We start from the raw sequence: 23941 nt of genomic DNA, 5'->3' as shown, positions 1-23941 counted from the left end.
TAGGAGATCAGATCAATAACAAAGCTAATGTGAGCTTGTTGTAGCTAGTTTGTGGTGCAGACAGACCTCTAAATTATGTTATTGGAAGTAGCTTACAAGCAATTTAGGGGCAACAGAGTCATTTGTGTAAGCTTTTTCATGATGAAATTTCAGCTTAATTTAAATGACTGTGATTAAAATATATTACAACATAAGCTAGTATAAATGTCTTCAAACAGCGGTCCCTCTGTGCTGCCTCTCTATTTGATAGCCATTGTTATCTTTTCCTTTGGTCTGAGATTCTTGTATTTATGTTGGTCGACACAGTGGCAGAGGGGTTGAGATTGCAGCCTTGTTTTGCACATGAGGAAGGATAGCATTAGTGCTGAGATAATGGCACTGTGTATTGTTTGCTGGCCGTGTGGAAGTGGTGGGACAGGATCTATTAGATGCAGGCCCATTTCCCACCAACTGACGCTAGCAGTCCCCACAAACATTAGATAAAGAGTCAAGCCTCGAGCCTTTGTAATTTGTTTGTATTTTTCTGCTTAATGTACTTTGCTCAATCTTGTTTAGCAATGATGGAAGCTGATAGCCTTATCTTGCCTTGCCAAGGGCATGAGCCACTAGAAACCGCTTGGTTGAACATTTTCCCAATGAAGAACGTGTGTTTTTTTTTTTTTTTTATCTGAGTTGATTTTGATGCTAAATGAATTGTGGATATATCTAGAGGTTATTTTTTATTTGACCTGTTGGTCAATTCTGTTTGTTCTGATCTAAAATGGAATAAATATACTATGTGGAAAATAAAGTGCTACAATTTCTCTCCTCTGGTGTATTGGTCATAATGAAGATTTGGGAAAATTTCTGATAATTTTCTACTTCTAACCACACACGCTTAATCATCTTTTTTCTTTTTGTCATCATTTTTTTCTTTATAATCCCTTTTGATGTCTTTGTCAAAACAATTTTTTAGATTTTTGCATTTGTCTCTTGTCTACAGATGTATTAGATTTGCATGGCTTCCACAGGCTAATGTGTTGAAATCATTCCAACTATTTCTATTCTCCAGCCATAAAAAAACAATGGAACATTCATCAGCCATTTAAGAAAATCAATGTAATGTAGAAAATGGGACTTTATAGCTTTTTAAATCACCTGTATCAACAGCTACTCAGGCTAGCTTAATATAGTCTGCCTCATAACAGGCAGCTAATGAATGGTGTTAAGTCTTTCAACTCCCTGCCATTCATCTACTCAAAATTAAGAGGCCTTTTATGTTTTGTTTTGTGGACCATTCCCCTCAAGAAATATTTGTGGTAGGCCCCATCATCTCCCACAGTTAAAGTCATAACCATCCATTGAAAAACACTGTCTGGAGTCTGGAGAGTGGTTTAAACCAGCTTCACTGCTATATTTTCCTGTAGCCTCTCTCTGGGGAGTGGAGGGGGGGGGTCATCTGTGATGTCTGTTCGAGCTATGAAGGATAGAGGACAGCAGAGCCTCGATGCCAGGAGTCTGGAACTTGACCTCACCAGAAAAACATTTACATTTTGGAGTGTGTGTGTTTGTGTCTGTGCACAAGCCTGCGTGGGCTTGTGCATGCCTGTGTGTGGAAACATAGGCATTAGTACATGTGTGTGCTACACTCTGTGGACAAGGTGCTTGTTCTGGACCATAGAAAACAACTGACATGGTTTACATCTCTGTGGCACGAGACTTGCTCTTTGATTTTGTCCCTCTTGCTTTCTGGAAGCAGCTTCCTGTTTGAGAGTCTCAAACAAACTTTTACCCCAGCCGAGTGGGAATGTTGGTATGACAGAGCTGGAATCATGACTTTATTTTAGCCTCTATAAAAGACTGTTGCTATAGTGCTTATTTGTTGGAACATCTTTTCCTTTTATTGGTGTATGGCAAGACATTGAAGTTTGAAGGAAGCTATATATCTTGTCATCTCAAAAATCCCCCCCAAAAAATAGGGAAAAAAAAAAAAAAAATTAATTAATAAAAGGATATCATATATTGAGGACCCAGCAATAACTAAGCTTGTATGCTTAAATTGCAAGTATTCATACATTAATAAACATCAGTAAACATGTCTCTCCACTGCTTCCTTGCATTTAGTTTTCCGTGTGTCTTGATATGGAAAGGCTCCTTGTCCTTGGCCTGCTGAAACTAGGGCTTTGTGCTTGCTTTGGCCAAGGCTCTCTCCCTCCCTGCCTGACAACTGGCTGGGCCTGTGTTTACGTAACCATATATATCTTAGAGGAAACCCGTGAAACGTTAATCTCTCTACGTCTCTACGTTAACCCTGATGAATTTCTACATTTTCCAGCTGTGCAGCATGGCATATTTATGCTCAGGCTCTATTGCTGAAAACAGTTCTGTCATTGTAAATGAATCACTATGCAAGGCTGCATGTGTGTGTGTGTGTTTGTGTGTGTGTGTGAGTGTGTGTGTGTGTGTGTGTGTGTGTGTGTGTGTGTGTGTGTGTGTGTGTGTGTGTGTGTGTGTGTGTGTGTGTGTGTGTGTGTGTGTGTGTAAATTCCAGGATGAGAAACTGTACAAAAACAAACTGTGCTCTAAAATGCTGCTGTAGCACCTCCATGGATAAGCACCTCTGTCTTTTTCACTCTTCGTTATACTCTAATCAGTGCACACGTGACCTAAACTCATCATGTTTCTTTGAGTTGATAAGTGTACCTCACTCATAGTTTTGAGCAGACAATGTGTCATGTCATATCCTTTGTTGGCTGGTCACACCTGCATAGTGGCCTCAGCAGAGAATGGCATTCTCCCTTTGTTACTTTGACCTGCATCATCTCAGAAACCGGTCAAGGCATTTAGGCTCATGAGCAGTTGGCTTAGTGAGAATTTTGTTCTGTATAGTCCAGGTTGACTCATCTTGCCAACCTGTCCATGAGCATAAAGGAAGAGCCTGTCTTTCTGAAGCTGCGTCAAACAAATTACCAAATTACCAACGGGAATGTTTCTGAAAGACTTTACCTAAGCCTTGTTTCATAAAAACACTTGCTATGTCTACATGTCCATTTATTGTTTTGTTATCCTGGGTCAGATACAGTTCATAATGTTGTACCCTCAGCAGACACTCTATAAGCAATATATAATTCGGTAAATATAGATTATGTAAACAAAAGTTGCATCATTTCTTTGGCAACTCTGGCTGCCATCTTGGACTATACAGAATGGTAATAAGGAACAAATAAGCAGTCTCCTCCTACTTAGCTCACACTAAGCTTCCCTTCAGTTTGGCATTTCTGAGCTGTCAGGACAGCCCAACATGCCCCAGGTCTATGTCAGCATTGTATTTAACATGCTCGCTTGACCCAAGTAGACCCTATCCCCTTTATCCATCTATTTTATCTGCTACAACAACCCCCTCTTGGTGTTCCCACCTTGTCAGTGAACAAGGGAGAACAATCCCATTTCATTACAAGAGACCCAGAACTGATCTAATGCAGCGAACATTAAAACCATGCTGCATCCAGTCACTTACTTGATGGGTCCAGGAAGGGAGGGTCGAAGAGGAGGAGAGATGGAGGGGGATGTTACAGAGAAGGAGGTGCTGGGTTGAAGGCTGTGGCGTTAGACACAGTGATGATGTGAAGTTATGATTGCAACAGTGGAGAGTATGGGATTGTACCCCAGTGCCCTTGAGCAAACTGTCATTCAAAGCACTTTAATTAATTTCTCCACCTTGTCCACTTTCCCACCTCCCTGCCATCACAGACGGGCACACTACAACAGGAGGCGATAATATGATACAATGCACATGTCAACAACTTCAGACTTGATGAAATCAGGATTTTGTAATGGATGTTTATGGCTTCGTCTCCATAGTAGTTACAACCTGGCAGCCTAGAGCTCCTAGTTGTGAGAGCAGACTGAAGCAGGCATTTGGAAAACCCACCATTTTCTAAATTGGAGCTTTGTATTGTTAGGGTGTATAATTAAGACCTCATTGTGACAGCCATTGAGAAAGAGTTAATGAGGGTTCAGCTGTATTCCATATGAATATGAATATTGAATTTTAAATATTTTATGGCTTTCTAATTGCCTTGGTTGCTGTTAATGGCTTTGATTGTTGAACATTACCCTGAGTGCATATGTGGCATTGGTAAGTACCTTTAGAAGCTGAGAGCTGATAAAATAGGCACATTCTCAAGTTAAATTCTTTTCTTTATGATTTCTGTCAATGTATCTTTAAGGCAAATAGATTTCTTGACTAAAGGCATGTCTGTGACTGTGAATACATTTGAACCAGTCTTTTACTCCCTTACAAAGATGAATGTATATATAATTACAAAGTATATCACGCACGCTACCTTGATATAGAGTTTAATGGCCGTATCGTTTCTTTGTGGAGCATGTCTGCTGGCCTTAATCTTCTCCACAGCTGACATCTTAATAACTCAGCCTTCTCCATCCATTTCCACAGGAGACATCCGGATAGGGGGGAAGGATTAGTTTAATGAATTTGACAATTAGTAACAGAAGTTAATGACTGCATGGGGCTAAGTACCCTGATGGACATGGCTGGGGGGACTAAGGACTTCCATTGCTCTGGGCCATAGATCCTCATTAATAGCTTCTCTGCCTGCTGGAGAGGGCAGGGGAAGCCAGGCCATGCCTTTGTTTAGTCTGTATGTGACAGAGCTGCTGGGGGTTTGCACTTAACACAAGATCATGCCAGAATGAGTCCCTCTGTAGGCATGAGGTCTCAGGTCCAGACCAGGCAAGGTTCCTTTTAATGAATATGGGTCATGCAATGTTGAAAAAAGGAAAGTGACCTGCAATCAGGGCAGCAGGCTCTTTGCCCAGATCTTTAGCCACCAGTCTAATAGAAAGAAAAGTGTGTTTAGGGTCATTGGTGTCTTGAAGAAACTCGGCCTTGAATTGTCATTAAGCTAGCCAGATGTCACCCCTTATGCAGCCAAAACATTATTTACCTTGATAGCACTCATAATGTTTTTAATATAATATATATATATATGTGTGTGTGTATATATATATATATATATATATATATGTATAATTTTTATGAAGTGCTACATAAACCACCTTGTTGATTTGTCAAATATTTTCACTATAAAACATTTTTAGAAATTTTCAGCCACTATTAAATAAAATGTATTTTTTGTGGCAGCATAAAGGCACAGAAAAAATCTAAACATTATCCCTTTTATGTGTACTCCTTTTTCTTTACAATAAGTCATCCTACCTTCTCCCACAGAGGTTCAGAAAGTATCGGCAGAATTTGTAACATCACATTCAGAGTGGCATTAGCTGCCCCCTCATTCCTGCCTGTCTCCTGGTGATAGCTTTAATAGCAACAAAAAAACATAGTCACATCCAAAATAATAATTTCCAAAGCAGTTGCCAAATGGTCAAGAAACAAAAGTCTTTACAGTAAGAAATTTATCTTTTTTTGTCATTACTGGTGAGTGGGTGTATAATGCTGTGTGATGTAATGTAAAGAGAGACAGAAAAAATGAGGAACCATTTAATTAGGGAATGCAGAGTTGACCCTCATAGGTCCACAACAGTCTACCTCCTGAGAGATAGAGAGAGAAAGGAGATAGAGAGAATCAGAGAGAGAAACACACAAAGAAACTGCTCTTTGTTGTTGAGCCGATTTTCAGATATTTTGTCAGGTCCTGCCAAGTTTAAAGCCAAGGGACTAAATTGGTGTTGATGTTGCACACTCCTTTAACACACTCATTTGTAAATCTTCTCTGCTTTCTCTGTCTTTCTTTATTCCACTCCTTACCTTCTAATTTGCCTCTTTAGGAAGCGACAGTTGCATTTAGGGAAAAGGTTATCATTGTATTAGAATAGAGTGCTGGCCTCAAGGCTTACCTGGAATTACATGGCACTGCCTGGAGCCCCCTTTCCTCTGTGCTGGGTTGAAATGTTATCAGTCTAACTTAATTACTGTCACTGGGCAGTGGAATTGGCTGTAATATACATTCCAGTCTTGCACTGGATATTAGAATTTTAGTGAAATCCCTTCTTAAGATCTCTTGGTGTTTAACTTGGGTCAAAGAGTTAATTTCTCTCTGTGTGTTTGTCTATGTGTGTTTTGCTTTATACCTCACATCCTCTGCTGCAAAGTGAACACCACACACACACACACACACACAGAGCACATCCCTTATCTGATTAGCTGGCACGCCTATATGGAGCTTTGTGTGTGTTTGCGTATGTGAGGCACAGTGTGTTTCAGCTCAGCATCAGGCCCCAGGCAGGGCATGGATTTCATTTAGAGAAGTATCAAAGGTTTACACGCTGTTCGCTTTAATCAGCATGTTTATCAGGCAGAGAAAAATTGCAGGAAGGGACCACAGGGAGAAGGAGGGGTGGGGGGTTATCTTAAGGACCAGTAGCCAGGGAAATTGATAATGGCTACAAGGTAATTTACTGTAGACTTGTGCATCCCTCCACTGCTTCTACCCTTGCCTCTCATTCTAATTACAGCCCATGTAATGTTCTAATGAATCTGCAGGTAGGTGTGCAGTTAGAGGAGGGTAAAGGAGGTGGGGGCGGAGGCATTTGTTTATGTATTTATGTGTGTCAGCATGGAGCTCTTGCTTGCTCGTGTGTGCGTTTGTGTGTGTCAATCCACATCAAGCCTGTTTTCATGAAAGAAGATTGAATGCATCTCAAGGCTGCGCCAGTATCTCTTGAGCGTGTAGTTGTCCCACTGTTTTTGAAATATGAATATGATATGAAAAGCAATTAGATTAGCCTTTAGCCATATTAAAGATACATGCCACTCACATTCACAAAGTTAAGCTGATACTTGAAGTTGTCACTGTGGTTTCATCTTTTAGCTCGGTGTGCAGAGGATGGAAGCTGTGGTCAGACACACTCATCTACTGCTTACTCTATACTGCTGATAAGCTCCAGAAAGTGCCTTTGGCAGCGCTTGTGCCTTCAGTCACACACATACAAACACACACAAACTCTTGTGTGCACAAACCTTCAGGGGATATGGGCTGGACCATAGAGGCCTTGATACAACCAGAGTGTAAACATCCCCACAGGATTGCGGTCCAATGAAAGGCATGAGCTGTCAGGAGTCTGTTTTCTTTGTCTTCTTCACTGATGTGTGTGTGTTTACATGTGTTTTGGGTCTTGGATTGAGGCATGTATTTCTCACCCTGTACCATTAAAATGCATCTTGTCCATACTGTGTAATGGATAAGTGAAGAAATCTTCATTGTTAGGTTTCCTCTGTTTTTTTCTCCCCCACAGGAAAAGGAGGGCATTGAGGCAGTGTCTGCAGGGGCCATTCTGTCCGATTACCAGAGAGTCCGTGTGGAAAATGTGTAAGTCAAACGTTCAAGATTTAGAACACACTTTCTGTCTAAATTGCGCACACACACACACACACACACACACACACCATGAGTGGGCCTCTGAACTCAAATGACGCACATTCTGTGGTCCACTGAAGGAAAAGAGTACATCCTCTGTAGTCTTTACCTCACTGGGTGTTCTAAACCTGGCCTGAGTTCTGTTTAAACATGTACACACGCACATATACACACGTTTTGTTTTGTTTATGCTATTTAATTTAGGCTAGCATTTTTGTGTGGTTTTGTTTTTATGGAGCAATGATTTATAAAAGAGGAATAAAATAAATGTCAGGTGATTTTGTTGATGAGTTTACTGGATGTGATGGAGAAGTCAAAGGATAAGATGGATTTTTTGTGCTTGTCTTCTCCTCAAATTAAGCCACTGGGCATGGTTGCAGGTGGGAGCATGTGCTGTGGCTCTACCAGGGTGGCAGCCTTCCTGTAAATGGAGAAGTTACCCAACCCAGTGGCTTTGAAGTTGTTTTCAAAAGTTGGCAAATATTCAGTATTGCCCACTTTGCATCCCTTTCACCTGTTCCACAGATGTTTGCGGCTTGATTTGCAGCCGTTGGCCTACCTGTGGCACCGAGAACAAGAGTCTTTGCTCTCTGAGATGATATCATCTAACCTACATGCTATCCTCATCAAAGTCGCTGCCTTTGGTAAGTTTTTGTGTCTTGTCTCTTTTGTTTGTCTCAGCCGACTGGTGAGCAGCCTGATGTCCCCTCACTTTCAGTCAGCCTTTGTATTCTCTTTTAATTTTACTCTCTAGGTGTTTGTTAAGTTGTGTTTGGCATTGGTATAGAAAGAGAAGATAGAGAGAAATGAATAAGTGAAAGATAGCAGGGAAAAGAGGGTGTAACTGGAGAAAAAAAGGGAGACAAGCAGAGTAATGCCCAAATCATTAATCTGTGGTTTAGCAGTGGTGTTAAGACTTGCGCCAGCTGCAAACCTATTGAAGCAGAGAACAATATGAGAAGATAAGAAGCACAGAGGTAGGAGTAGTGATGGAAGTGTGTCGTGGTATTGGGAGGGTGGGTGAAGGGAGGGTTGGCAGCTGAGAAATAATCACTGGTGATCGCACTGCACATTAATGCAACCTGTCAATAAGTGACGCATGTACCATTGTGTGTGAGAAACACTGCTTTCTCTGCCTATGCATATCTTCGACTACATGGTCCGTGAAGATTAAAATCTGGTATCTCTCATTTACGATTTTCAACTGCTTCAGTGCTGAGCGAAGAGGTTAATGTGGTGTCACAGGCTCTCTACTTGCCTGTTTTGGAGCCTGAGGACAAGAATATCAGATTACTGAATAACAGGAGAGACAAATTTTTTTTTTCTTTTTTTTTTTCTCTCTGATATGTGATGTTGATCCTTACCTGCATCTACTTGACAGTGCAGCTGGATCCTCTTTGACTGAGCCAGTGATAATTATGGCTACAAATGGTTCTTTTTACTCTCAAACTACTCATGGAGATAGATCATCGTATAGACACTGTTTATGTGCTGTTAAGTGCTTGTTGTCACCTTTGAAAGCAATCAGTCGAAAAGGGGACCACGGCTGACTGATGACCCGCAGAGCTGAGTAGCGTGTGTGGAATATTCTACATATCTTTCAACACTGCTCAAATAACCTCTATGGAATGCTCTTGCTAAGCCATTTATCTTTGGTACTTTAGTTAGTGGAGCCATTTTTCATTTTTTAATGGCTCTAATGACGGACTTTTTGGCAATAAATACTCTAACTTGTCAGATGCCCATCAGAGTAGGGATGATGTCAGTATTCATGTTTTCATGTTTTATTTTCCATGGGATTATTAATATTGTGTATGAGTCAAAATTGTTATTTTCAGATCTTTACTACGTATATAATCAAGTGAGCTCAAAGACCAACATTCAAGATTAATGGATCAATCATAATGCCAAATCATTCCTCTGAGAAAATAGTCTTGTAAAGAAAACAGCCCACTTTGAACACCTCTGCCACCCTGTAACCCTGCTATCTCCGCTAGGCTTTCTAATCTAAACACAACTTTGTCTAAAAGCAAATTCTCAACATTTTTTGAAAGATTATAATTAAACAGGAAAATCACCTTGGGTGCCTTTGAGTGTGTGTCTTGACGTCCCCACTGTAGAGATTTGTGCGAGCATGTGTACATGTGTGTTTTGGCTACAGGTAAAAAGAGCAGATCGTATCAGGCCTGACTTCTCACCTGTCCCAGGGCAGTAGTAATTAGAAAGGAGAGAATTGAATAGGGGGACGAGCGCCCAAGGCAATTTAGGCAGCGCTCATAAAATTGCAGCTTTGGTGGGAGCAGGTCTGAGCAGTGAGGTTTGCTGTTTAGGGGAGATTGGGTGACAGAAGGGCGTACCTGGTGGGCTTTAGTGTTTTTGTGTGTTTGTGTGTGTGAGAGCAAGAGAAAGAGATTTGGAGGGATTTACTGGTGCAGACCCCATGAGGATAAAAAAACTTTCACAGGCCAAAGGTTAAGGCTGCATCTGAACTGACAACTAAAACAGCTTATTACATTGTGTGGCAATTTGAAATGGGTGTTGTTGGGTTCTCATTAAAGAGAAGTCATTTCAGAATAATTTTTCCTTCATTAGTCTCTCTCACAGACAGGAAGACAAGTCATTTGCCTTCTTTCTTTCTTTCTTTCTTTCTTTCTTTCTTTCTTTCTTTCTTTCTTTCTTTCTTTCTTTCTTTCTTTCTTTCGAAATGTTGGCTGTTCAAATGCAGGATGGTCCTCCAAGCGAATTGACTACAAGTCCTTATTCGTATGTTTGTGGCAGCGTAAAACCACAAAAGAAAAAAGAAAATCATAATAATTAGAAAAGAGAAACAAGTTATAAGTTTAGCTATGTAGATCTCTGCTAATGAATGTCAGAAAATGTTTTTTACTAAAGAAAAAGGTATCCTGTATTTGGCATAATGGCACATCTCTTGAGTTAGCCCTGCTAATTGGCATCTCCAAACGCTAATATTAAATATTCATGTAAGATAATTGATTGATTAGTGCAGGTGTGTATCAGAGCACAGGTTCAGCAGTTAATTGGTCTGGAGCTCCAGAGATAATTTGCATGTGTGAAATCAGGTCTATTTTCAAGATCTTTTCCCCTTCACATGAGCATAGCCTTTGAGCTACCAAGAGAAGAATTTCCATCACATACTTGCTTTAGCAGTACACTCAACACTCAAGGACACGCATTTCGTTTCAGTCTATACTTAAAGGATAATTGATAGTCAAAGACAAAGAAATAAAAGAAAAGTAAAAAAATTACACTGTTATCTATATATGAATTTCTACAGGAAAATTTTGGTCATTCACTTTTTGTTTTTTTTAATAAATTTCATCTTGATGTGATTGCTACACAACTCATGCATCCTATTACTCTACTCATAGACACAATTTCAGATAATAGTTTGACAAATTTCACATATAACCTTAATCTTATCAGCCTTTATACAATGTCTCTTCCCTCCCCTTTATTTTTTCCTTTCCATTCAGTATTCATCTGTCTGTCTTGTAAAGATTAGTTGATAGTGAACAGCTATTGTTTTGGCATAGGTCTTGTAGAGCATTGTTTAAAAGCTCATGCAGCTCACCTACGAGGGAGGAGACGCTTATTTCATCCATTAAAAGGCTAAAATGTTACACATCATGAATCCAATTTTCTCTGCCTTTTCTGTCTGAAGGCAGGGATTAAAGCCAAGCTGTCAGCTGGCACGTCAGATCTTAAGACAACCCGCGGATGTCTGCGATATTGCGCTCAGCTCAGCTCAGACAGTATCTAGGATCTCCCTGCTTCTAATTTGGCATTAGGCTCAGTAAGCAAAATCACAAGCAGTTTCAATTAAATTGGTAGTTCAGTGCTGTCGGTTTAGAAAAGTCAAACTCTATGAGGTGGGAAAGGCTAATCTTGGTTGCTAAAAAAAATAGAGGCAATTAAAGCTCTGGAAATAATTGACTTTGGCTTCTAGAAGGATAGAGGTGAGAAGAAAAAAAAATTATATATATATATATATGTGGGTGTAATTTTTTCTTTTTTTTCTTTTTCCTGAGATTTATTTTAAAATGTTTTAGAATTCAAGTTTCATTGAAACTTTACAGCTTTTTGTCTGTATTGTTAACTTCAGTTCCCAGTTAGTTTAGAATTTTTTGTTCTTTCTTTGATTTTTAGAAGAACTAGAAGAAATGTTCAGTTGCCCATAAGCCAACATAACTTGACAGACATGTTTGGTAGGGGGTCTTCTTGGTCCTGAGACATTCCCAGCGCCAGGGCACAGGAACAGGTCAGGCTATTGATTTCTGTGGATGGGCTCTATTTATCAAGGAAAAGTTTGAATTTATAAGAGGCCAAATTGTGGATTTATAATTCAATATTTGACCCATATCAAAGCAGATTAGGTACAGAATACCATTAAATTATTTTGCTCTATTATCAAAATTAAAAACAAAATGTGCCGCTTAGCCAGTATAACAGAAAAGTAACATTTCATTTATGAATAGCAAAGTCAGTCTAATCTCAACCAGTCATCAGACTTCATGATTAAATGACAGGCTGTCTGAGGCCGAGATCAGTTAAGAACCTCAACAGCGATATTATGAGAGATACATTCTGCACCATGGATCACATTTCACACAGATGCTCAGTGCAGATGTTTTCATCATGCTCCTACCACTCAAAAACATCCTCATCCAGTCAAAGAGGAACCGTGGAGGAATGCTCAGTAATTAACTTGTGCAAATACTCTTTAGGTTCATGTTAGAGAAAGGCTACTAGAGCTCATCCAGACTAGTTCTGTTTAATATTGTGCAACTTAACTTCAGTTTTGTAAAACATCAAGGAAACATCTGCAGCAGGAAAAAAAAAACCCAACATACTAAAATACTGTCAGTAGAAATTGCTCAGGGGTAGGATTGGATAAGCATATGCTTCTTCCTACTCCCTTTTAAATGTGTTGGTTAGCAATGTTCCATGTAAAATGTAATAATTCCATGTAATATGCTAACATGTTCGAAATAAATATTTATTCATTCAAAAATGTAATTGTGACTTACTGCGCTTAGTAAGGAAGAGTCGGACTGTTTAATCGAGCTGCAGATGATGCCTCCAGAGGCAGAGGAGATAAGGAGGGGCACACACCTGTGGTTGCGGCAGCGGTTTCGTCTCATTGCTGGAATCATCCAAGCTGATGGAAGTGGTTGATTCTTTCAGCGTGACACCTGACACATGTTCCTTTCTTCATGTTATTGCTGAACCGTTTTCTTATGTCTGTTGTCAAAATCAGTCTACTACTCCATTAAAGCTAGCCAATGACTTTGCACCAAATATCAACATAACATAAGATTTGATGATACAAATTGCAAATATCTCCAGAGATAAGTTTTCTCAGTGCCAAAAAACACAAACAGGAACAGATTCTAATTGGGATGATTTAGTACCACTACAAAATAGCTGTTAAATAAGTTAAATTGATTTTTAAAAGTATACTAATTTAAATTAAAAGGTTAGTTCTTAGATGTGTGGTGTTAGATCGCCAAAGGCTCACACCAGTGGCTACTTTAGGAGTTTGCAAAGCATGTATTCTATAAATGCATGCTCATCCCACCTAGCCTCATGTCCAAATGGTTTGAGTAACCTTAATTCAGTGAGGAACGTCAATTAAGAAAACACTCACACAAGTGCTAAGTGGTCTTGGGAGGAATAGTTCCATGTTAATGCTACCTTTGCTACGTTTTCTCACTAACCACTGTCGTGCTCTTCCCTCCTTGTAAATATCAAATCAAGTGTCATATATTATTTAAGAGCTGGGAAGTTAATGAACATATTAAAAAACGCTGCATCCCCTCAGCAATTTGGAGCCAATTATTAAAATTTGTTAAAAGACATGACTAATTAAAGAGGATATTTAAATTGGATTGAATTTTAATGCTTTTTTTTCACCTTCCTTATTACCTTTGTGGCAGGGTTAAGATGAGAGGATGTTGAGATTAGATATTCTCACACTAATTAAGACCACAGATCCCCTGGGAAGAGAATAAGGGCCTGCTCATTCTCTCTCTCCACACCCTGTCTACCCTCCTTCTCACCCACCCTCCCACTGCTGTGGTCCTCCGTCTCTCCCCCATAGCACTGGACCACAAGGGCCCGGAGGATAGACACAGCTGGGATTAAGATGAACCCGGGATGCTATGCGACATCCCTCCTTCACATCTTCTCTCCATTCTCTCTCGTCTCCCATCCATTGCTCCCCATGGGGCCCTTAGATGACACATTAACCTTTGAGGTTGTCAGGCCATGAGAGAAGAGAGATTCTCACATTAGGATTAACTTTGTTCCTCTAATTAAACACATGAACATGCCGATGAACTGGGCCACATGATGTCTAGGAGTAAAGGAGCTATATTGGATTTTCAGCCAAATTATTAGGCCAATTCAGTAAATTTGTCTTTATATGCAATGACATCACTGTCACAACTGCACATTACTTCATATAGGTCATCAGTTGCTCGTTAATAATTATGTCAGTCACTTAATAAACAAAACACATGGAAAACATGGAAGAATTAAGAGTAGCCATCACTGTTGACCATTTAGATGGACTTGTTTGGTTCAAGCAACTTTGCTCTCATGCTGTAGATAACAATCTGTTGTCTTATGCCAAACATGGTCGTAGGAGCAAACAGCTACATGGATTGGAATTTCCTCAAATTTAGCATTTTACATTCATGTCCTGTTATGTTTTTATTGTTCCATTCTCTGTAGAAACCACCTGGTACTCAGGGTTTGGGTGTTTTTTTATTTTTTGTCTGAATAGTGAAGAATGTGGGGTAGGAAGTCGTAGGCTGCACTTTCTCTATGATAGGAGTGACAGGGTTAGGTGGAGTTCAGTGGGGTGGCCACAAACACAATCATTGGGACTTGTGTCACATAGAGTACATCCCACCAGTGCTTTACAAATTTCATCAGTAAGGACTGATTTTTTCTTTTTATTTTGTACATTTAGATGACCTTGAAATTAAACGGATCAATGTGGGGATCTTATTAAAGGGGATCACATGTTTTTTTTTTGTTTTGTTTTTTTTTTTTTTTTTTTTTTCTCAATGGCTACTTGGATAGTGGGCTTTATTTATTTCTTTAATTTTTTTTTTTTTTTTTTGTCTGGGGAGGCGGTGAGGCTGTATTTTTGGAGTGTGGCACCACTAGGCATGCTTACAAAACTCCACACCAACTTTGCTTCCCCTTCTTCTTTTCTCTCCCATGCCTGTGAGTCACTTCCATGCGCCATTTCAGGGGAAGGGGAGGAAAAAGGCAAATAAACAAGATCTCTTTCCAGAGTTTATGTTCTCAAAGGGAACTAGATGTGCGAGGGGGCGGGAGGGGTTAGCGGGCAAGGGTGTGTAAGAGGGAGTTTGTGGCCAGCAACTGAAAATTGTTGCCCTTACCCAGAGAGATCTGTGTACACTACTTGCAAAGTCAAACAAATAGTTTCAGGGTGCAGGTTTACATGTGTGTTTGTGTGACTGCCCATAAACCTCCCTGCCTGTCATCTTCAATCACTGTTCTCTGTTCCTGATCAGACCTTCTCTCTCTCTCTCTCTCTCTTTCTTTTCTCAATACATTTGTCTGTGTGCAATGGTGTTTCTTTGTGTATTTTTTGTCTGTGTTGCTTTGTGTATATTCACATGTGTTTTCTACGTGGATGCCAGGTCTGGATCCAGAGAAGCACTTAGGAAAATCCCTGGCTGACATGGAGTCCTATTTGAAACAGGTCATAGACTGATTCATACCTTGCTAAACTATTGATGTCAGTGTTTTAATGAATAAAATATGTATATGATTCCAATGATCAAAGTTTTTTCTGGTTATCAAATTGTTATAAATATTTTTTCAGCCTTAAGTTTAATAATTCCTGTTAGCTTTTGTGATGTTTTTGCACAATTTATAGTTTAAGCATTATGTAGCTGTTGGTTTGGATATTTTCTCTAAAACTGTCAAGCTCGAGTGTGTTGGTTGTAGTGACACCGGGTGGCATTAATTGCAAATTGCAACCAAACAGCCACCCTGAAACTACACTAAGTGGACGAAATGCAAAGTCCAACTGTAATAACAGGATAAAAAAATAATCAATTAAAATTGAACAGTTGAAAATGACAATAGAAATATGAATCAGCGTCATATTTTATCAGTGTCTTTATGGAATTATTTTAAAATATTTTAATATAAGTTATTGCAATGTTAATTTCTTTATTGAGCCATTTTTGTATTCATGTAATTTTTAATGTTGGCTTTTTTTTTCCAAGCAATTTATTCATTTTACTTACATGTTAATAGCTATGTCCATCTTATATTTACATTCTGAAATTGGAAGTAAAAATAAATTAAATTAGTGATTGTTATTATTTTTACTTTTTACTATAGTGTAAATTTTTGTGTAATTTATCTTATTAAAATTAAGTGTGTTGTTTTGCTCAATAGCTCTCCCAGAAGTATGGAGTTCATATCTGTGGAGAAGGAGGTGAATATGAGACATTCACTCTTGATTGTCCTCTCTTCAGAAAGAAGATAGTCATGTGAGTAGAACTGAATAACGTAGTTATGCTTCTTTTCAGTGTGTTGCATCAGAATGCTGGGAAAGTTATTTTTCTAAGAATTTCTGGAGGTTTTTTGTGCATTTATGCAGTGATGCAGCAGAAACAGTAATCCACTCAGCAGATGCGTTTGCTCCAGTTGGCTACCTGCGCTTCACCAAAATGCATACAGAGAATAAAGTAAGTTGAACTTCCATGGGTATTACTTGGTTCACATATAAGATCAATGCTCTTTAATTTTACGTCCATAATTTCACAAGCAAACGTTTGAGCTGCTTTGGGGTTGATTACTTAAACTACTCTGAGGGCAAAATAAATATAAGAACAAAACCCTTTGGTGTCTGATAACTTTGGAGGAGAGGAGAAACACAGCACTTCGGGGCAGGGTTCAGATCAACCTCCAGAGGGCCTTTCGAACTCTCTCTCACACAGTCTTGCTCTCGGTCTTTCCCTTCATCCCTTGCTCTTGCTCCTCTAGCCCCACATGGCCTACTTTGACGTCTGCAATATTCGCTGCAGCCTGAAACTAGGCCCAGATTAATAAACATGTCTGCTCACATTAAGGCGTTTTGCATTCAGGTAGCTGGCTAAGCAGACACAAGCAGGGGTTGCAGGGAGGGAGTGAGAATTGGCTTTTGGTAAATTGGAAGCTGAATTGGGCCTCAAAGACCAGAAGCCCAGCAAACATTTTACTTTCCTTGCAAGACCAGACAACTCAAGAGTATTTTAATTTTTTTAAGAAGGCTCGGATGAATAAAATGAACTTGTTCAAGTTTGCTTTTAATTACATAGTTTTAACTGTCTGGTTTGATAAGTGACCTACTAGCAGATCAGTGGTTCTGCTGACAGCAAGTGCTTCATGTATTAGTTGGTGAAAGTTGGGGGGGTAGGGTTACAATAGAGATCAGCATGTCTTTAGGGCATGATTTGTGAATGTGTTTCTTTGCACATCACGCAATAACATGTACATGTGCTTTTGTATTTATGTGCAGAGAGCCTTATGTATGTACTGTATATGTTCGTCTTAGTTGGGGGATGGGGCTTATGGACAGAAAACATACCCCCATCCCACAACCTCTGTGACCCTGCAGCCTCACTCCCTACAGCTATATTTTTTCTGCTCCCCACACTGCTGCTTCCACCCCCATCACACAAACACACATACAGACACACAGTTATCCCTCTAGCCCCCCCTAGGTTGCTGGGGAAAGAGCAGGGAGAACCAGAGCCTGCAAGAGTAGGGGACGGGCGGGAGGAAGAAGTGAGAGGAGGGGGGAGCAACCAGGGGAGAACCTGCCCTGATTCAGCCTTCTGAAGCTCTTCTCGTCAGGGTGACAGATCTGTGGTGACACCAGCACTAGAGGAAACTGCACCAGGCTCAGGGGGTGGGGATGGACTACCATCATTTGCCCTCCGTTAATGCTAGTCAAGCTATTTTTCATGCTGGCCGGGCTGAAGTATAATTAATTTGATTATCATATGGCTTAACGTGGCTGACAGCAGATGGGGGAGGTGGGGGGGTGAATGAGTGTTGGACAGTGTGAGGGGTGTGTTGAGGAAATATGAAATATGTATTTAAATGTGTGATGCCCCAGCAAAATTTGGCAGGTAATATGTTTGCCTTAGAGAATGGTAATGATTTGTTATTTAAAGCAGTAGCAGAGAGCAGAGGCAAACTGTAAGTAAACACATGAAAAGAAAACGCTGGTGAAATCCAAAACATGTCTCACCCATCTAGTCATGAGCTTTGATTGACAGCCAGCATGATTGAATCTACAGTATCAGAAAACACCACTCCCTATTCGCCTGAACCACGAATATGTTAGCATGTTGTTTCATATTCATTCACCTTGAAGTTATGTGTGTCTGAATCCTTGTCATGTAAGACTGACACACACACATCCACACACACACAGCCTTCTCGGTGGGGTATTTGAAAAGGTTGGCTAATTATACAGTGTTTTGTCTGTCTTTGCGAAAGGCTCTATGCTCTTTGGTGGGCATTTGGCCTGATGTATTCCCTGTGGTGCTTTATTGCAGGATGTGGTGGCGAGAGCTTTGCCCCATGGTAGTTGTCCTTGCCAGAGCGCCATTGACAAGATGACTGAGGAGGTGGAATATGCTGATCAAGTCGAAGACAACCAGCACAAATTTACATCAAACTGTGACCTTAGTTGTCAGTGGGGCCACAGTGAGACTCATTTGTTGTGAGGCACTTGCATGCTGACATGCATGCATGAGTGTGTATTTATGTCTGTGTGTGTCAGATGATATCTTTGTGTGGTGTGTGCTCTCTGGATCTGTGTCATATGCAGCCAGCATCATGATGCTAGTATTTTTGATTGACTGTTTGACAAGCACTGTCGTTTAAGACTGTCTGAATAAATGTCTGCGCTGACTTAAACTATCATTAATCAACCTATGGTTAGAAATGAAGTATAAAGTATATTTAAAATTTTCCAAAAGTTTTTAACAAGAATAATTTTTTACAAAGATTTCTGGTGCAACTTAAAGTATTTGTGGCATTTCTTCATGTTATTGTATTTCCTCCTGCAGATATCCGTCCATCCTGCTCATCAAGAAGCTCCAGAGGCTATCAGTGGATCTGTGGCATCAGTGGGCTTCAGTGTCAAGAACCTAAGATTGAGAACCAAACAATGGCAGCATTCACACAGCTGCAAAGTAAGGAAAATGTTAAGGAAGTAGGGAAAACCTTTTTGCAGAAAGTGGTGTACCAGCTTTTAGATATCTTATTTAATGCTTAAGAAAAAACTCAGGGGTCTCAGGAAAAGTTTTAATTGGCCACTCTTATTATTTAAACTGCAAAGAGGATCATCAAGGTTGATCTTCCTTCCATGGACCACCTATATTATTAACTTTTATTTAACCAGATAACTCAATTGAGAACCAATTCTCAATTACAATGATGACCTGGGCCAAAACAAAAAGAGCACAGTATCATCAAAGACTCTTATCCTGCTCACTTTATACTCAGGCACAAACACTCAGGTGTACAGTCTGAAGAAAAAAAAGTGCAGACAGTTTAATCGCCCACCAGACACATTTCTACAGCAGCATGGTCCCTGCCTCAGTCAGACTGATGGCTAAAACCACATAGGTGATGAAATTCTTATGCGATAGTCTCACAGATCCATGTTGAATGTAATGGACTCGAGTGCAATATAATCAACCTGTGTAATAATATAATGTGCAAACTTAGCTGCAAAACTTTCGTCTCCCACTAAGCCACATATTTTCTTATATTTGCTTTCTTATCTTCTTATTCTTTTTTTTTAACCTATTTATTTTGTGACAAGTTCTTGCTCCCTTAGCTCAGCGCAGAGAATTCCTTTATACTCAGACATATTACATCTGGCAATACAGTTTAATAAAATAAAAAAATGTTTTTTATAATTAAAAGGTGATGATACATTATTCTTTTGTTCAGTGGTTTCCAAGCAGCTTTCGACTCCTTATTGTAACCCTAATATGATAATAGTAGAAGCAACTTGGGGCAGACTTGTCTGTCTCATGGGCTTCTTTCTTTCTCCTTGCTGTGTTAGACACACACTGGGATAGGCAGTAGAGCTTGAAAACTTATTCCTGACTCAGAAGTGCTTGTCAGCTCAGCAGGCAAACCCTGTGTCTCAAAGACTGTCCATCAAAAGAATAGGATAGTGAGCTGGTCACCAAACAAGGACAGGCTTTTCAAATTAATCCCAAGCCAAGCCTTTTTAAATACAAACATGCATGCACACACGGCATAGGCATTTTGGGTGTGTGTGTGTTTTTTTTTTTTTTGCCCTGTAGAAATTTAAACGTGCACACTTTAACAGTGTATCTCAGTCTTTTTTCTCTTTATCCTTTTTTGATGGAGATACAAGAACAAAAGATGAAAAGCATATTTAATGTTCATGTTGGTGCTTGGCTGAACAGCCTTCACAGTGCAGAGACTATATTAAACAAGTTAATATTTAATGATCAACCTCTTTGTATGAGAGCGAAATAGTCTGAGACGCTAGTAATGGCAAAGGAAAAACAAACTTGAAGCTCTTTTAGATGGTTTTAGGGGGAGAGGCTTTGCTTTGAGCCCTTGTGCATGGGTTTGCTTCTAAAGCATAGAACGTGCACACACACTGTGTTAGAAGGCTGTTTATAGAAGAGGGTCACCATTGCCGTTTTACAATAATGGATTAAAATGTCATGCAGAAGTTCTGTACCCTCCACTTTAAACTGAATGATGAAAGTGTTTAAATTCTTGGACTTTGAATTTGTTCAGTAGTAATCAGATGAGGTAATCTTATTTATGTGTCATTTGTTTAATGTTACTGTAACTTAAAACATGCTACCTGTCTACAGATGAGTTGGACAGCAGGGCTTGGAAGATGAAGAACATCATCTTGGTTCACCTGTATGTGAGGAACATGGAGGACTTTGCATTACTCAATGTGGTCTATAAGAAACACTTTGACATAAACCCTCCAGCCAGGTAAAGGTGCCAACTTATACCCGTTTTTTTCTGCCTACTATATAAACTTGCCTGTATTTCTCTCTTGGTCATTTGTATTTTGTTTGAGTTTTATTTATTTATTTATTTATTTTTATTACAGCATTCATTCCACATTTCCTCTTTTATCCATGTAGAGTATGTGTCCAGGCACCTCTTCCTTCTGGTCAGCTGCTGCAGATGGACTGTCTGCTTCATGACTGGTCTAAGCCCCCTGAGGAAGGCTGCTTTCACCAGAAAGAAGCCTTGCATGTCCAAAGCCTGTCCCACTGGGCCCCAGCCAACATTGGACCATACAGCCAGGCCCTCAGGGTAAGGCTGAAAAACCTTAAACAGGGGGACAGGGATGCTAGTGGGTGGCAGCACTGACAGATAAAATTTGGTGGCAGCTACATAAGAAAGTAGATTTCTAAGTAGGTCTAACATTTTATGTAAGGCTTTCATTAACTACAACTTCGTCATTGTCCTCAGGTTACTTTTGCTTGTCAGCAGTCAACAGAACCAAATATATCAGATTTACTGAGTGAAAATCACATTTGGAAGCTGGAATATTTATGGTTAATTGATTAACTACTACTACAAATCTAATAAGCAAATCGCTAATTCGTAAATATTCGTAAAGATCCCTCTCAATCATCACTTTCCATACAACATCATGTGTTAATCATATCGACAGATCAGCGCAACTTCCAAAACAAATGTTAGAGCGCATCTGTGTGTTGCCACTTGGGTTGCTTTGTTTTCGTTCCATGTGAGTTGCAGAAGAGGTGTGCCTCAGTGGGAAAGTATGGCAGATGAAGAGTTATTTCCTCTAAACAATTAGATTAAGTCATCCTTGTCAGATTTCTTTCTTTCGGTTATAAAAGAACAAAATGACCAAGGTATCATTGTGGAGGACGGCTTATCAGCCTGTAAATCATGATATTAAAAAGTTGCAGTGAAAGGCGGAAATACTTCCAATATGTTTCACAACCTGCAGGAGAACTACCTGAATGTTGCATAGTTCGGTTAAATGATGCTGTTTATCAAACATAACATTGAAAGTAAATGTTATCGTGTCATTTGTAATTTTGTAATTGTGTACAACTCGGGTTAGACTTAGAGTGCAATGCGACACATTCAGCAGCGTTCACTGAACGTGTGATGTTCATTCCTTTTAGTTTTCGTGTGCAAAAGTCTGTAGAAGAAACTGCATTTAATTTCAGATATACAGCCTTATTTCTTCATTTTTATTCTTCGAGTTTTTGTGTTTCAAACTGCAGCTGTTATGCTAAAGAACAACTGATCGTAAAGCCAGCTAGATGTTTTTTTCTTGTTTTTCTAAATTCTCTACTCAGTTTTAAAATAAAAAAATATTCAAAAATACTTTTATAATGCAGTTTCCAGGAAGAAGCCTCCCAAGGTCCTCTAGCCTTTTCCATCTGTTTTCTCGAAGAGAAATACAGAGTTAATATGTAGTATTTATTTTTCGTTTATAGAGCAGAGATGATTTTATTGGAATGAGATTTCTTGCTTATTTAATTAGTGTTTAAGTGATTTTTACACATTTATAGTGTTGGGAAATTAATCAGTGGATAATAATTGTGATAATTGCAAATTCTTGATAATTTCTTTGGCAATAATCGTACTAAGATAATCTATAATGGTGCCACCCCTAGTTGCTGCCATCAAATTCAAGATATTTGACATGATTTCGTACAATGTCCTACTTTCAATATTTTATGTTTTCTGTTTGAAAATGTAAATACAATGTTGGTTTATAAGAATTGCAAATAATCACATTGTTTTTCTTTCCAATTTACAAAGTGTTGCTTTTTACATATTTATTTCTATACATCAGTTATATATAAGTTTAATAGATAAGTTATTCATATGGTCATTTCAACATTACTGTTGTCTAAGAATAATTCTCATGGAACTTATTTAGGCCAAAATCAAGAGATTTTCATGTAATTTTAAGCTAAGCGGAGGATAATCAAGGATTAATCTGACGAATGATAAAGCGTCCTTGTGATTTTCATAATGCTGTTTTTAGGCTTTGCATTTTCAAGGCATTTAAAGTGTCTGAGCTTATATGCATTGCTTGACTGTGCCATTTTTTTTCTTATAGAAATGTCTTAAGTATGGATGAATGTGTATAGAAACATATGAGATAGATAGCTTTTGTCTATACATGTAAATGTGTGTCCCTTTCATAGTGGGTAGTGTGTATCTACTTTTTCACTTGTTTGTAAAGCTGCATGTCGAACGTCTTTCATATTGTTTCAAACCCAAAAAGAATGTAGAATTCAAAGGAAGAGCAGAGGAAGTGTGGGCCGTGGTTGCACGGTTGGCTTGGTGTTCTGTTTACCCAGTGTGTATTATATAGGATTACACTTGTCAAGGTACTGTCAACAAGGATAGTGTCCATCTCCTCCACACTGTCCTTGATCCTGCAGCCAAATCCGCCTATGAGTGAGAACATGTGTGGATTAACCATTCGTTCAGAGCTTGACGGCATATCTCAGCAGTGTGTCACTGAAGTTCAGATTCCTGAGATGCATCCTACAGAGTCAGGTTTGCTTTTAACATGCCAGCAGTGTTTGATTTCCTCAATGAAGCCTCGTTGAGACATGAAATTGAAGTCAGCTGTGAGCATGCACTGTTGCCTTTAGAAAACAGTGTAATCTCTCATTCCTCTAATTACAATTCATATTCATAGTAATTTAAGAAAACAGTGAGAGCAGTTTGCTTGCTCAGGCTGTGCATGGAACTTCATACGACCCCTGTGCATTTTCTCAATGTGTCTACTCCTCCTCCACGCTACAATAACTTAATTTGATCAAAAATGTATTAACAACTCTTCAGTGCAGCGAGAGAGTTTTACATATTGATACAATTACCCCCTTGCTGTGAGCAAGCATGCAGCCCTTCCCCATCTCTCACTACTACCACATCTTCTCCATCTAAATGACAATTTTCCTTTGTGACTGTTGCCGTGTGACACCATAGCGACAGGGCTCTGGCCCCCACAAAGACAGAAAAATTGTTGTCTGAGACCAAACAACACGAGAATTGTCCACGTTTATTTTCTGTGGACTTAGTAAACAATAGATAGGTTCCACTACATTTAAGAATTAATCTGTGATCTTGAGGATGCAGTCAGTTGTGTTTCGCAGAGGTGACTTAAAATGTGGCAGTCAAGTTTACTAAATAAATTATAGTACGATAAATCTTAGATATCTTTGGTGAACAATTCTGATGGACTGCTTCATCATTTATCAATCAGGCACAGTTTAGCTATTAGCTAAACATTTGGTCAACTAGGGTCATAAAACACATTCGTGTTTATTCTCCAGCTATATTGGAACCAGTTTATTCTTATGTTTGTTGGTTTGAGAGACAGCACATGGCTGGTGACAGAACATGACCTTGCAGAATTTAATTACAGTAGGTCTCCTCATACAGGGCAGCTACTGGTGGTGGTATAGAGG

At 39.3% G+C, this 23941-nt stretch overlaps 1 protein-coding gene across 6 annotated transcripts in view; it reads left to right on the top strand.

Moving 5' to 3' along the window:
* dph6 (diphthamine biosynthesis 6) overlaps nt 1–23941 on the top strand; it is a 57496-nt gene that overhangs the window by 10364 nt on the left and 23191 nt on the right. The window contains exons 4-12 of one of the 6 annotated variants that reach the window (XM_041972061.1): nt 7258–7331; nt 7905–8023; nt 15080–15141; nt 15849–15943; nt 16054–16141; nt 18002–18137; nt 18518–18643; nt 20321–20450; nt 20606–20780. In XM_041972061.1, the coding sequence (XP_041827995.1) occupies nt 7258–7331; nt 7905–8023; nt 15080–15141; nt 15849–15943; nt 16054–16141; nt 18002–18137; nt 18518–18643; nt 20321–20450; nt 20606–20780 (1005 nt within the window). Of the gene's footprint in view, nt 1–7257; nt 7332–7904; nt 8024–15079; nt 15142–15848; nt 15944–16053; nt 16151–18001; nt 18644–20320; nt 20451–20605; nt 20781–23941 lie in introns of those variants that run through there. The other 5 variants (XM_041972060.1, XM_041972063.1, XM_041972064.1 and 2 more) reach the window with 5 other exon arrangements.

The sequence above is a fragment of the Melanotaenia boesemani genome, chromosome 20, assembly GCF_017639745.1.
Source record: "Melanotaenia boesemani isolate fMelBoe1 chromosome 20, fMelBoe1.pri, whole genome shotgun sequence".
Classification (NCBI taxonomy): Eukaryota; Metazoa; Chordata; class Actinopteri; order Atheriniformes; family Melanotaeniidae; genus Melanotaenia; species Melanotaenia boesemani.
This window is presented reverse-complemented; position numbering and strand designations above follow the sequence as displayed.